This window comes from Chelonoidis abingdonii, chromosome 20 (assembly GCF_003597395.2).
Source record: "Chelonoidis abingdonii isolate Lonesome George chromosome 20, CheloAbing_2.0, whole genome shotgun sequence".
Lineage (NCBI taxonomy): Eukaryota > Metazoa > Chordata > Testudines > Testudinidae > Chelonoidis > Chelonoidis abingdonii.
Genome location: NC_133788.1, coordinates 15401764 through 15416941, shown reverse-complemented (window position 1 = coordinate 15416941; position 15178 = coordinate 15401764). Strand labels below are relative to the sequence as shown.

Here is a 15178-nt window from a genome sequence, read left to right as displayed (position 1 = left end):
AAACTGACAAAGTCAGCCAGACAGAAAGAGGTATAGAAAGGGAATGTATAAGAAAGAACAGCAAGGAAAAAAAGAGAATGAAGAAAGGAAACAACTGCATTTATAAATTAAAGACTAGTTTGGCTGAGTTTAATTGAAAAGCAAGAGATGATTCTAGTTTTGTCTGGTTCCATAGAAACTCTACCCTTTTCATTCTCCAGTAGGATAAAAAGTATATCTCACTCAACCAATGAAACATAAGATACTATTTCACCATCAGGGGAAAAAGAGTTCATTGGCGGAATGCACCTTGAGAGTGGGCCTCTGCCTGTTAAGCCTTGGGATTTTGTCCCTAAGTGGGATCTCTTTCCAATGTCCATTTAAATGAGGAAAATAATATCCAACTTCAGAGGCTGTTGTGAAAATTTAGCCCTTGAAATCTCTTCCTCCCGAGTCTGCTTGTCTAACTTCCTGACTTGCAAGCAAAGAAGGCTGCTTGCATGGAAAAAAATTTACAGGTGCAAAACACAAGCCCAATTTCAGAGAAAAGTTTGGGGCCATTTAGACAAGATGGCTTGCAAGACTGCATTTCTCAGATTTTATTGTTCCTCATTGAAATCTTCCTAACACCAGTCCTATCTGGAACTATTATTTTCTATTTGCATTACAAACAGCACTCTACAGCCCCAGTAAGGATCGGTGCTCCCTGGTACCAGGTGCTGTACATAACTGTATGAAAACATAGTCCCTGTCCTGGAGGGTTTACAGTCTAGTCAGGGGTCCTGCCCTAGTCAGGACTTATTTTCATGCCAGCTTGTCCAAACTTTGGTTCTGTGCCTAGTTCTGGCCCTGGTCTGCTCCTTGGTTCTCGTCCAAACACTGGTCCTACCCCCTTGGTTCTGGCCCTGGTTCTGGTCCAAGCCCTGGTCCTGCCCCTGGTTCTAGTCCAAACCCGAGTTCTAGCACAAACCTTGTTCCTCACCCTGCCCTAAACTCCTACCCCCTGCTTCTGCCCAAGCCGTGGTTCTGCCCCGTACTCTTATATACGCCTCCCCCCGTGGAATGGTTAAATGGTTTCTCCCAAGGCTGTGGCCACCCCGTATTCCCCGCGCCAGACCTGCCTCACGGTGGCGAAACGGGTTGTGCGTGTGTGCGCGCGAGCGCGCTCATAGCTCCGCCCCCTGAACGGGGCGTGGCCTGCTGTCCTGGCCCCGCCCCTACACGACATTCCCGGACGCGGCGGCCATTTTGCCTCAGTGTCGGTCCTGCCTAGCGCAGCGGTAGTGCTTGGTCCGGTCGGTCAGTCCCGAAGTGCCCTGATCTGTGTCAGAGCCGGTCCGAAGGGCGGCTCCGTAGATGGCCAGCTTTCCCCCGAGTGTCAACGAGAAGCTCATCGGTGAGAGCCGCGGCAGGGAGGGGAGTGTCTGTGGGGTCGTGGGGACTGAGCAGGGGAGCCTGGGGGAATGGGTGGGGTTGGGTACTGTGAGGGTGGGGGGNTATTGGGCTGCAATTGACTCCTGGTCACTTAGTAGTGAAATTACTTAATGAATATTAGGGAAGTTGCTATTGAAAAACTTGCTCTTTGAAGTTAAGAACAAAACCATGCATTCATCTAAAGTTAAAAGGTAATTCACTTAGGTTAGTTCTCAGACATCTAATCTTGTTACTGTATAGATTTTAGAAGTTTTCCAGACCTAGTCAGAGTTGAAAGATTAACTGCGTCTTATCACTATGAAGTATGTATACAAGATAAATTTCTTTACATCTTTTAGATACATCTCTGCTCTAGCCAGTTTCCAAAAGTAGGCAAGGAAGGCTGGAGGGGTGGAAAGGGGGGCTGGAGGGGTGTGGGTATGGGAGGCTGGAGGGGGGTGGGTATGGGAGGCTGGAGGGGTGGAAAGGGTTGGGGGAGTGTGGGTATGGGAGGCTGGAGGAGTGGAAAGGGGGGCTGGAGGGGTGTGGGTATGGGAGGCTGGAGGGGTGGAAAGCAGGGGCTGGAGAGGTGAAAGGGAGGATTGGGGGAGTGTAGGTGTAGGCGAGGAAATGGGTATGAGGGGGTCCTGGAGAGGCGGTGGAGGTGGGCTGGGGGGTTGGGTTGAATAGAATGTGGGCAGAGGTGGATGTGGGGGTTCCTGGAGAGGTGGGGGAGATGGGATGGGGAGGGGGGTTATGGGAGTTTGGGTGTGGGGGACACACCCACTGGAGGGAAGCCAGTTAGCGAGGGGAGAACCTCTGGAGAGACTGGGGGGATACATTGAGACTTGCGGCGAGGGGGTGGGTGGGTTTGGGGGCTCCCTGGATCCCAGTGGGATGAGATGTTGGGTGGGGAGAGGGGCCTGGATGGTGAGATGGGGGTGTGGGTGTGGATACCAAGGAGGAACCCAGGCATTGTTGGCTGTTGATAAGGGGTGCGGTTACTATAGGCGTCCAGCTCTGTGATTGCAAAAAATAAAAGCTATCAGCCTCGTTACAATCTATACTGTGGTCACTGGTTTGGGATGGCCCAGCTAGTGCCCATGGGGGAGGAAAGGTTTTAACCACACTATGGAGCATCCTGAGATGCCTTAGGGTGGAGGGGAGAGCAATACAGTATGTACTCTGCGGCAGGAGGAAGGACACGTAGCTACAGAAGAGTTTTTCAGACCATGCTTGTCAACTCCTCCATTTAACCTGATGCAGCAGTCGTGATTGGCAAAGTCTTTGTCCTTGCCTTTTCGGTTTTGAAATAAGAGGTGGCTGCTAGTTGTGTGAAATCATAGACATACGGATTTCAGTCAACTTATTAAGTGAAAAATGGACTATCTGACAAAATGGTTCTTTTGTTAAAGCTATTGTGTTTAGTCACTTGTAAAAATAAATAAATTGTGGAGTATATATAATATCGTACATTTTATGTGACATTTTATTTTTGGTAATACAAAAAACCCCCAACAAAACCTGCAGATAAGAGATAGCAAGGGATTTCTAATTAAAAAAAAAAATTATGTATGATACTTTGTTTAGCTATTTTGGACATTTTCTACTGGTGACTTTTTAAAACAGTCCCTGTTTAAGCCACAAAACAACGTATAAATACATATTTTCATGGTTACCAACATTCATTTCTTTTTTGGAAATGGTTAATAGCTGCCATTGCATGTGTTGGGTTTCTCATGTACTCACAGAAACTCCACCCTCCTGTATGAATACAGACAGCACGTGAGAAACCAGCCTGGGACACTTACTCATCATGAAGGGCAGGGCTGCTGCACATTTCCTTCCATTCATATTAGGGAGGCTCAAGCTCAAGGCTGTTGATTTTGAAGTAGGAACATTGTAAATCCATAACAAACACTTGCATGTTTAATAAACATTTTTAAAATTTCATAACAACCATGTGTGATATTTTTGTACCCCCTTCCTTTTAAATTTTCATGTGTAAAAATGGACTTACTGAAAAGCGCTATTTTGTCCTCTTAAATCTGTTGGCTGGTGTACTGAGGACAATAAAACTGCCCCTCCTCTTAGATCGGAGGGAGAAGATATTCTGTGTTCGGGTCCAATAAACAAGAATACAAATATTTATTACTCTGATTGCCTGATGCTAGTTTATTCTGCTATACTCACTAGAAATAAGTGGGATTGAGTGGAATTTTTGGTATAAAAATCTCTCCCCATTTGCCTGACAGTACATCAGTAGTGGTGTTTTGTTTATGTGGGGTGATGAGACATAATGTAACTGACATCGCACACACTTCAAAAATTTCACCAAGTAAATTTTCTGTTCAGCTCTACTGAAATACTTGCTTGAATTGCAGAGAGACAAATTTTGGTGCTATCTGTAATGCTGGAGGCTAGAGTAATTTAATAGTTTCAATAGACTCATAAATGAGATTTCAGCTGGGTTCATATTACCTTGAGATGTGGTTTTCTTGTTGGTTATTTAAGTACATTTCTGCTGTTTAATGACCTGAAATATTTGCAGTCGCTACTAAGGAAGACTTTAAATGAATTTATTGTGAAGCAGTCATTTTTCTAGCCAAAAATTAGTTTGTCTGATTTAAAGTAAAAATATCAGCAGAAATCTCTACATTGTTGGTAATAAGTTTAAAATATGCTGAATCTCTTATTCACATTTTAAATGGGATTTCCTTTTTGTTTGTTTTTTAGCAAGATCACGTCCTATAGGAGAACTCTTAGCCCCAACATCTCCTTTTGATAAGAAGTGTGGACGTGAAAACTGGACCGTTGCCTTTGCACCTGATGGATCTTACTTTGCGTGGTCACAAGGACATCGCATAGTAAAGCTTGTTCCCTGGACTCAATGCTTTAATAACTTGTAAGATTAAAAATTGTGCTGTTTACTATCAAATTCTCTTCCTCCTATTCATTTTGTAAAAGAAATATGAGGTGACCTGCAAATAAATAAAGATGATGATGTGCTGTTTTTGCTTCTTTAAGATGTATAAATGAGAGAGTGGGTTATTCGGTAAACTGTCTTGATTTTTATATAAGTAGGGGGAGACTATGGACAATGAGAGAACTAGTGATACCACAAGTGAAAGACAGACTTATGCAATGAGAGAGGAAGTGATTTTAAACTTGTCCTTTTTGTTTAACACCAGATCAACTTCCTGAAACACTGAGAGAGAAGCTCTTTTAAGAGATTCAGATAGCCTACCTCTTCAGTTGAGGACTGAGAACTCCCACTCCAGTCTTTGGTTCTCCAACAAAATCAGGAAACACGTCCTTATATTCTTGGCATCTCTAAGCTTAAAAAAAAAATAAAAGGCAGAATATTCTCAGCATATTTTCAGCACATTATAAAAAGAACACTGCACATTTTTAATTTGCAGGTCACTTTTAAGTCCATCTGGAAGTTGGTAAATTACATTTTTGTGATTGTCAGCTGCATTTCCCTGTATAGCAAATAAATTTTCTCTGCACTGTACTCGGTTTATTAAGTACGGTGTGCAGGCTTCAATATCTCTTACTAGGATTTTTCTAATTAAATGTAGTGTTTTGAAGGGCATATTGATGAGTTGTAGCAGAACAGAGAGAATCCCTCCCTCCCCCAATCTTTTATATAAAAAACAACTCAAATACTTAACTGTAATATACATTCAGATTCTCACTAAAAATTTCAGTTCAAGTATAGCATTTAAAATGTTATCTTTGTTATCTTTCATGAAGGGTTAAAGAAGCTAACTGCTCTGTACAGAAGTAGAATTAGGAAACTAAAATTTATTGCTATAATGGGCAAGGTTTTCAGATAATGGCAAACCCTTTTCACAACTGAGGAACAAGGGGCAGTCATTTTAAAATCTTAAGGTATTAATTTTAGATATGGTAGCAATATGTGTATTATGACTGCCCATAGATTTATTGAAATAAAATACTCAGTTCATTGTGTTTGTAGAGTAAAGTGCATTCTTTCTAAAATGCTGACTTGTTTTACAGCTTGTTGCACGGCACAAAGAATGTTGCAAATTCAGTCAATGCAAGACTCTCAAGACAGAACAGTGATAGTGGTCAAAAAAATAAGCCTTGTGAGCATATAATTGATTGTGGGGATATAGTCTGGAGTCTTGCGTTTGGGTCGTCAGTGCCTGAAAAACAGAGTCGCTGTGTGAATATAGAATGGCATCGATTCAAATTTGGCCAAGATCAGCTTCTCCTTGCAACTGGCTTGAACAACGGGCGCATCAAAATATGGGATGTATACACAGGTACGGGAGCTTGTTTAAATGTATGTCTTGCCATTGTCACTTAATGCAGCATTGTAGTTATATCATAAACTAGAAATAGCTAGATTCTAAATATATTGGTTTATGAATGCTAATTTGAAAAGTGAAGTTAAAATGAACTAAGTTACGTCTAAAAATAGAAGGGACCTTTGGAACTACAATTGTACTAAAAAAATGCTGTTGAAAAGAGAAATGGTTCAGGTTGTACTTCAGTGTCTCCGGGCTAAGATGGCAGATTACAGACCAAACCATTACTGTGTGAAATCTCACCTGAAATGCACTTTAGAAGTGTCATTTGGATGTGGCGGAGAACTGGGTGGCATGGGGGAAGAAATACTAGTTTAGGCCTCAGTCCATAAAAAGGTGTAAGTATGTGCTTGACTTGAGACACTTGAATTTTTTAGCCTTTTTTAAGGAAAACTCAGCATTCCAGGTAGGGAAGAGTTTCCTTTAGTACTTTAGTTATAGGGAAGGTTTTTTAGAAATAATTATCGCTTGCCCCACTTTTTTAATGAGCAATACTGATTCTGTTAAAATAGGCTGACAGTTGTAACCTTTGAAGCTACAGGGGGGTATGGGAGCCTGCAATTTAATTTGTAATTACCATTATATTGGGCTGCAATTGACTCCTGGTCACTTAGTAGTGAAATTACTTAATGAATATTAGGGAAGTTGCTATTGAAAAACTTGCTCTTTGAAGTTAAGAACAAAACCATGCATTCATCTAAAGTTAAAAGGTAATTCACTTAGGTTAGTTCTCAGACATCTAATCTTGTTACTGTATAGATTTTAGAAGTTTTCCAGACCTAGTCAGAGTTGAAAGATTAACTGCGTCTTATCACTATGAAGTATGTATACAAGATAAATTTCTTTACATCTTTTAGATACATCTCTGCTCTAGCCAGTTTCCAAAAGTAGGCAAGGAGGAGAAATTTTATCTTTAAGCTTTATTTGTGGGCGTTTTAATTTGAGGAAAAGAATTGCTATGCACTTTCTCTTAATTGGTATCGTTCTTGTACAACAGGAAAACTCCTCCTTAATCTGATGGACCATACTGAATTGGTCAGAGATTTAACCTTTGCCCCAGATGGCAGCCTGATATTAGTGTCTGCATCAAGAGACAAAACGCTAAGAGTGTGGGACCTGAAAGATGATGGTATAGTTTTGTTTGTTTGTTTTTTTTTAAATTCACCTGTTGGGAGAGCATAGAGCAATCTTTCTGCAGCTGTCAGCAGTAGTATCAATGTATATTTTGGATTTTTAAACCTTTATTGACCTCAGCCCCCTTATAGTAGTCATTTAATCATCATCCCATATAGTGCAGACTGTATCTACACCTCAGCAAGGAGCATGTATTTGAGGTTCAGTGGCCATTTACAATGGTATGTGTGCTGACCCTGCTGGTCAAGGTACAGAGTTCGGAGGCCATTTCAATATGGCAGGTAACTTTTATACAGCCAGAGTCTCTTTAAAACAGTAGTTTAGAACAACAGTACAGTGTCTTTTTAAAAAAAATCTCTTGCATAAAATGTTAAATACAACTGGATTTGGACTACTCCTGGGGGTTACTAATCTGGAACTAATACTCCTAGTTTTGCCTTTTTTTTTCCTTTGCAGGAAATATGATGAAGGTATTAAGAGGGCACCAGAATTGGGTGTATGGCTGTGCTTTTTCTCCAGACTCTTCCATTCTGTGTTCGGTCGGAGCCAGTAAAGCAGTATGTGTCAGAGTTTCTTGTTCATAAGTTTATTATTGAATTGCGCATATAATCACTTTAAATCTAAGTAACAAAGCTTGTGCTCGGTGTCATGAACTTCTAATGTTTTTATGATGATGCAAGAAGTTGCATGAAAGAAATTGAAGTAAACTACCTAAGATGCCTTCATATACTGATTTATGAACTGAGAACTTGCACTGCTTTTAGTTGAAGAAACTTGAAGCATCCTTTGAAGTAGCTTGCACATCTGCATCTGTTCATAAAATAAAAATCAAGGAAAGTAAAACTTGTAGTGTTAAGAATGGACTATTTAGGCTAATGTTTTAATCAAATTATCTTGCTGTTGATTTTATCCTTTCTATTTCCTGCTCAATTAAAAGGACTTTTCAAAGTCTGAGCTGGTCATGGTCTCTTCTGCTGAACAAAAATGTTTCTACGTATTCTCAAATACAAATAGCACTCATATGTCTAAAACATCTAGAATGAAGAACAGCATATTGGTTCTGTTTCCATCTGTATTCTAATGTCCTGCTAAAGAACTGAAAGCAGTGCAGGTAAAGCACGTTTTATAATAAACTGCTCTTCTTGGCACTGAAAAACTATTAATTAGTATAAAATAGCAGCAAGGGAAAAGACTAGCATATAGTTTATGAATAGTATACTAAAGTTAGTTGATTAGCAAAACCATAATTAATGTGAACATTGAAGACTGGTAGCTAGGATAATTGTTAGAATGCATTTTATATTTTTTAAAAAAGTTTGGTAAATTAGCAGTTCAGATTTGATAGAGAACAGTTTAGTCCTTTAAAATAGAACAGATGTGGATGTATTCATTGATATTTTTAGGCTGTGTGTTTTCCATAAGCTTCTTGCTTTCCCTGTCACAGGTGGTGGCAGCAATATTGGTGTGATTGAGGTTAAGCTGGCACCACTCACACAGGCGCACAATGGTGTTAGCTGGGCAGAAAGAGTGGCATCTCTGGCTACCAGGCTGGGGGCGAACTTTACCATAGGACGAAGTAACCTTGCATTCGACTGCAAGGTGTACTGTACGTACGCAGGTGCTGGTTGATGTCCACTTTCTGCTTTTTTCTTTCTTTCTTTTTATTTTTTAATTTTCACAGCAGTGAAACCCATTGACTCCTAAAACTTAAATTTTATTTTCCAGTTTTATGGAATGTTGGGGTCTTATTAGTGAAACTGGTCAACATGATACTTATAACTAACTGACTTAAAAAAAGGTTTCATTTTAGTAAAGTGTGTGAGGCACTAATACTATTTTCTTTGGTTAAACTTAAGTTGTTTGCATTTTATGTGTCTGAGATATTGTTAGTATTTAATCTGCAAGTAAAATTGTACTGGGGGAAAAAGACCTAAAGAGCACTTGCAGGGACAGATTTAATATATAGTTTTGTACCCATAAATTTAGCCTATTTTCTGTAACATTACGTTAAAACATAGTAGATCCTTCATATCAAGATATTCTGCACAATCTTCAGTGCAGTTTTATATAATGTAGAGCTGCATGTAAAATCCCTCAAAATTAGTATTATACTTGTACTTTACCAATTTCTGTAGTAAGATTTACAGTAAGCTGGGTAAATCACATACTCAAATGTTTTTGTTGTTGATATAATTAAACTTAAGATGCATAAATTTTTTTTAATAATGTGGTTAGACTTCCTTGTTATGTTGCCAAAGACATTTCTTTTGGCTGTGAATTCTCTTTGCTTGCAGTATCTGTTTCTCTTCCTAGGCTGACGGTGATCCAAGCGTATTGTAAACAAGTGATCTTAAACTCAAAGGGGATGCCACTGGAGTAACAATATGTTAACCTTACTTTTTCTGTCTGTATATTTTTTAAAAAATTTGGTAGTTACTGAAAAGAGGGGACTAGTGCTTAATCCTATTTATTTCTGTGTATTTTAATAAAATTTCGTAATACATGGATTTCAGTAAAACTACGTGGTTAAATTCCATTGCCTTTCTTATATTTTGGTTTATTTTGTAAATAACATTTAACAAACTTAAGTTAGAATTTGCATGTCTGCTTTAATTTTTTTAAAAACTGATTTTAATCTGAGTATGACACGAGCATATTCTTAATTGTAGTAATTTATAATGCTTGATTTAATATAATCCTAAGTAAAAGTAGCAGACAGTTAAGAAATGTAAATGCTGCATTGGGTATCTGAGCAAAAGCTATAACATTAGCTTTTCTAATTTCAGGTTTTTCTTTGGGATATGGATAAGTACTCCATGATTCGTAAACTAGAAGGACATCACAACGATGTTGTAGCTTGTGAGTTTTCCCCTGATGGAGCTTTACTGGCTACTGCATCTTACGATACTCGAGTTTATGTCTGGGATCCCCATATTGGAGTTATTCTAATGGAATTTGGGTAAGCAGAGTATTTAAATGTTAATTTTTAGTTCCCTCTTGGAATTTACAAAAGGATCTGACCATAGTTTGTACCTAATGAAAATGTAAGGAGTGACAAAGTTTATGGAATTGTTGCATGGTTAGATTTAATATGATGTCAAATAACTAACTCAGTTAAAGTTTTATTTATATAAGTAAGCCAATCAGGCAATACTTTAATACAGCACTATTCTGGAAGGACATACATTCCAGCTCTCTGTAACTGTAGAAGTGGTGACAGTATATTTCAGTTCAGATCTAGAAGGAAGGAGTTTTGGGGAAGTTAGTTATAGGATGTGAGACACAGATTTCAAATCCAGTCATTAGTACTGACAGCTGTGGCAACCAGCAGTTCCTAATGAGTTAAAAATATCTTTCAGTGGGTCATTATTTCATTCATAACAGCAAACATCTGCAATAATAAATACCTTTATCACTCACAGGATGTAATTGGCTCATAAGCACCCCTTATCAATTACCCTGTGTTTATTATAATGTACTTCTGTAGACATTCTTCATTAACTGAGAAGGGTCCCTTCCTGAACACCTGGACTCTTACAGACTGAGAGGAGCAGGGAATAATTAGAGCCCAATACTTGATTAAGTTGCTGAGCATTGGGCACATGCTCAGTTCAGCTTAAGAACAGACACTGAGGCTTTAGAATCCAGACACGCTTGGGCTAATACAGCACAGATTCTGAGAGTCTTCAATATACAAAGAATTTAACGTACGCAGATCATAACCAGTCAGTATTTACTAACAATTGCTAAAATGGTTCAAGATCTTATAAAAACCTAAGGCATGCCTGTTAATTGCACAGTAATTGGAAAGAGAATGCAGGGGACTGGACTAGATGACCTCTTGAAGTCCCTCCCAGTCCCATGATTCTTACTTGGTTAACTTGACTAATAAATGAGAAAAAAATCAGCTTTGGACAGTAGAAGGTGAGAGTAGTACCATATTGGCACCAAACAGTAAGATTTTATTCCCTGGGAGAAAACTGCTCTATCTTGTAGTTATTAAATTCCCCTGTTTTATAACATGAAATATTATTTTTGAGATGAACAATTATCTCAAAACTCAGTTCTGGGAGAATACTTTTTCTATCAGTGAAAATGCATAATTCAAGACTTTGGTGCTTTAAAACCTACTAGTGGATGTGTCTTCAGTATATAAAGAAATACTGTGGTGCTCTTTGTAGAGCTTTGCAGCAGTATCTCTTAATTCATACTTCAGAGACAAATGTGTGTAAAAAATAAATAAATAAATAAAAATTGTCCTGAGGTCTATCACTGATCATGGCTAGCAGAAACTCCTACATAGTTTTCAGTGGTTATGCTGTTAACTAAGCCTGTCTTTCTGTCTGTCTACAGGCATCTGTTTCCCGCTCCGACGCCAATATTTGCTGGGGGAGCGAATGACAGATGGGTTAGATCTGTATCTTTTAGTCACGATGGACTGCATATTGCAAGCCTTGCTGATGATAAGTAAGTATGAGGGAAGAGTTGTCAGACTCTTGCTGCTTCTCAGTAATTAAAAATTCCTTATACTACACACACCTTATTTTTTTAAACTTAGAACTGACTTCTGACTGATAGACTGCTTGTACCAATGCCTTGCTGTATGAATGATGGTCTGTTGTAAAACTCTCTCTCATAGCCATATAAAATAAACAAGAGATGGTGTACAGGGTATATAACTTAAATAGCATTCTAAATATACGAAGATAGCTGTAAAAGGGTGGAGAAATAAAGGGACTTCTGTTTAGCTTGATTTCAATAAATCATTGAAATAGTGTGCTTCTGTGTCTGTTTGAATTAAATTTTTCTTGAAAAAATCATCAGTAGGGTTACTTGGGTCATTCTATTTTTCTTCTGTACTTGTATATGGGTTTGTTAATGAAGACTAACAGTAAGTTTTTAAAGCAGAAGGGTTTTGAACATAGGGAAGGCATCCTATCTAAGGCAAGGAAATACTTTGTTACCTTGCTTTGGTGGCTTGCTAAAATGAATACTGAGAACTCCTAGCAGAAATAACATCTGCTAATGTTTTGAGACTCAGTCTACACTTTCAGATCATCAGTTAAAATTATTTGGCTGCAGCAACCTACTTTTTTTTTTTTTGCATGCTGTTACGAAGTCTGTAGTGTCTGTTGCAAACTCTTCAAACCACTTACATTATATTTAGAATTGATATCTGTCTGATGCACAAATATAAAGTTATATCTGACTATATTAGTGGTTTTCAACCGGTGGTCCATGGACCCCTGGGGGTCTGCAGACTGTTTAAGATTTCCAAAGGAGTCCACACCTCCATCTCTAATTTTTTAGAGGTCTGCAAATGAAAGGTTGAAAACCACCGGACTACATGCCTGCAAGTGAAGACAGTACATTATAAATATATATTTGTTTCTCAGTTAGGTTAACACTTCATAAATTATTGTACTGCATTAAAGAAATTGGTTACTCTACCTTTATCAGCAAACTTTTTCCTTCCAGAATGGTGAGGTTCTGGAGTATTGAAGAAGACTATCCTGTACAGGTTGCACCTTTGAACAATGGGCTTTGCTGTGCCTTTTCTACTGATGGCAGTGTTCTAGCTGCTGGGTAAGTATACAGCTAATAATTCTTAACTTACGCAGTAATATTCATTCTCAAAGGACTTTGGAAATGTTAACTAACAGTTCTAGTTTTCTCGTTTCTAAATGATATTTTGTTGCTTTTGATTGTTTGAAGGAGGGATCAAAGCTTAGTCACTCAAGCCTTGAGTTCAACACCACTGAGAGTTTAACCAGCATAGTCTCATTCTATTTCTCTTTAGTATTTAGGAAATGATCAAGCAAGCAACAAAGGTGGGTCTGACCCATACACACTACAACAGCACGGTGCAAATGCTGCAAAAGCCCTCTAGCCATCCAGGGGAGAATTCTCATTGTGCAGGTGGTGCACTTGGCAGTCCTACACAGGCCCCTTGAATTCCCTAGCATAGTACACTGCTATTTATAGTCTGAGCAGCTCAGGCCTTGGCTACACTGGCGGTTTACAGCGCTGCAACTTTCTTGCTCAGGGGTGTGGAAAAAACACACCCCTGAGCGCTGCAAGATACAGCGCTGCAAAGTGCGCTCCCCGCGCTGCAAGCTAAACCCCATGAGGATGTGGAGTACATGCAGCGCTGGGAGAACTCTCTCCCAGTGCTGGCGCTGCGACCACACTCGCACTTCAAAGTGCTCTTGCGGCAGCGCTTTGAAGTTTCAAGTGTAGCCATACCCTTAGTGTCTGCTGCCACCATAGCTTGAGAGAGAGAGAGAGAGCTGTGTGAGACCCGCTGGATGCTTTTTAGCCCAGGAGCAGAGCATGCAATCTCAACTTTGCTATTTAACATCTAGAGATAGGGAACAAGTAGTTTAGAGGAGGGGATTTATCTGGCCTTCCCCCAGTATCCAATTATAAGGGTGTGCAATTCTGAAAGTAGTTCTGTGGAATACTTGACTTTTATGTGTTTGTGTGCAGAACGCACGATGGAAGTGTGTACTTCTGGGCAACTCCAAAACATGTGTCCAGTCTTCAGCACCTATGTCGCATGGCAATTAGAAGAGTGATGCCTACTAGCCAAGTCAAGAACCTGCCTGTCCCTTCAAAAGTGGTGGAGTTTCTTTCCTACCTGACTTAATCCAAAAAACCCAAAATCCTTTGCATGTGACCAGTCTGCTGAAACTGGTAAAATTACTGGTACATTTTTAAAGAATCTTCAAGCGTTATACAGCCTTCAAGCTTCAAACTCTACAAGTTTTCAAGATCTATTTAAATTTGATACATCTAAAAAATCTGTCCTGCATTTTGACAGTGGAGTTTTTAGTATTTATAAAAAAATTTCAGTAGAAGTATTTCTCAAGTTCTCATGACAATTTTCTAAAATCTGACTGTGAAAACATGTACATATGTAGATATGAGCAGCTGTGTGTTATCAGTGGACCTTATAAATTGCTTTTCTGATTCAGTGTATATTGTTTCTGTAGAGCCATCAGTGCTGTAAAGCGGAAGGATAGCTATTATTCTGGGACACTGAGTTAGACAAATACTGATTTAAAGAAGCTTAACTGCTTTGTACGTACATTAGTTGGGGTTCAGGATGCTGATCCACGGATACAAAATAGTTTTCTTTTCTTTTTTTTTTTTTTTTTGTGGAGAGGTACAGCTTAGTTTTCATTAGTGCTGATGTGTGGTCAAGAGAAGTAAGTTGAGTGATGGATGGATTGGATAGACTGTAAGTCCGGAACATCACTTCAATTAACAAACACTTTTTCATCCAAAGCTGGCCTTAATTTTTGCAACAACAAACATTAAATTTAAACCCTGGGTTGTGATTAAGAAAAATATCCTTGAATTTCTGAAATCTAACTACTGTTTTGTTGCCTGGTATGTTTTCTGTAATATGTGAAGTTTACAGACGACTTGTATTATTCTGCAACCCTATAATATCTCTTGAGAGGGTGATATTGGTTAACTGCCAACAATAAGCAAAATGTTTGCTTCTGCCTCCTGTTATTTATCTGTACCTGCAGATATAAAGAATATATGCATTGCATAAAATGCCTGACTATATATATTTTTTGTTTTTTATTAAAGACTTGTACAAAAACCTGACTTTTCTGAAACCATGATGTCTGACTTTTTTTGTATGCAAGGTGGTGTTGGTTATGAAAATAATTAAGTAGTTTGAGTGGAAAGTGTTAAACTATATTGTGATAATACTCTAAACCCTCAAGGACATAATACAGTGCATATAATGGAGGAGGGTTGTGTGACAGACCCAAACCAGTGGGGTACAGGAGTCTGGTAGAGGGCAAATATACTGGTCACTGGATGAGTAGTTTTCTGCTACCTGAGTGACCAGAGCAGGGGCTGCACTATAGTAATCAGGAACCTGCTAGAACCAATTAAGGTAGACAGGCTGATTAGAACAACTGCAGCCAATCAAGGCAGGCTAATCAGGGCACTTGCCTTTAAAAAAGGAGCTCACTCCAGTCAGGGAGCAGGGAGCCAGAGGAGAGGAAGTGTGTGTGAGAAGCTGGGAGCAAGAGGCGCATGCAAGGAGCTGAGAGTGAAAGGCTGTGCTGCTGGTGGATTGAGGAGGACAAGCGTTATCAGACACCAGGAGGAAGGTCCTGTGGTGAGGATAAAGGTGTTTGGAGGCGGTGGTGGAGAAGTAGCCCAGGGAGTTGTAGCTGTCATGCAGCTGTTACAGGAGGCACTATAGACAGCTGCAATACACAGGGAGTAGAGAGCGGACCTGGGTTTCCCCCAAAGCTCCCCACTCCTGATCAGACACAGGA

The 15178-nt window shown here is 39.3% G+C and overlaps 1 protein-coding gene across 1 annotated transcript; it reads left to right on the top strand.

The window, feature by feature from the left end:
• Positions 1–1200: 1200 nt before the first annotated feature.
• On the top strand, positions 1201–14487 carry WSB1 (WD repeat and SOCS box containing 1). The gene is made up of 9 exons (XM_032779411.2): positions 1201–1375; positions 4129–4297; positions 5419–5687; positions 6730–6861; positions 7323–7423; positions 9653–9825; positions 11220–11333; positions 12345–12452; positions 13356–14487. The coding sequence occupies exons 1-9, from the start codon at positions 1336–1338 to the stop codon at positions 13513–13515; spliced, it is 1266 nt and encodes a 421-aa protein (XP_032635302.1). The 5' UTR covers positions 1201–1335; the 3' UTR covers positions 13516–14487.
• Positions 14488–15178: the final 691 nt, after the last annotated feature.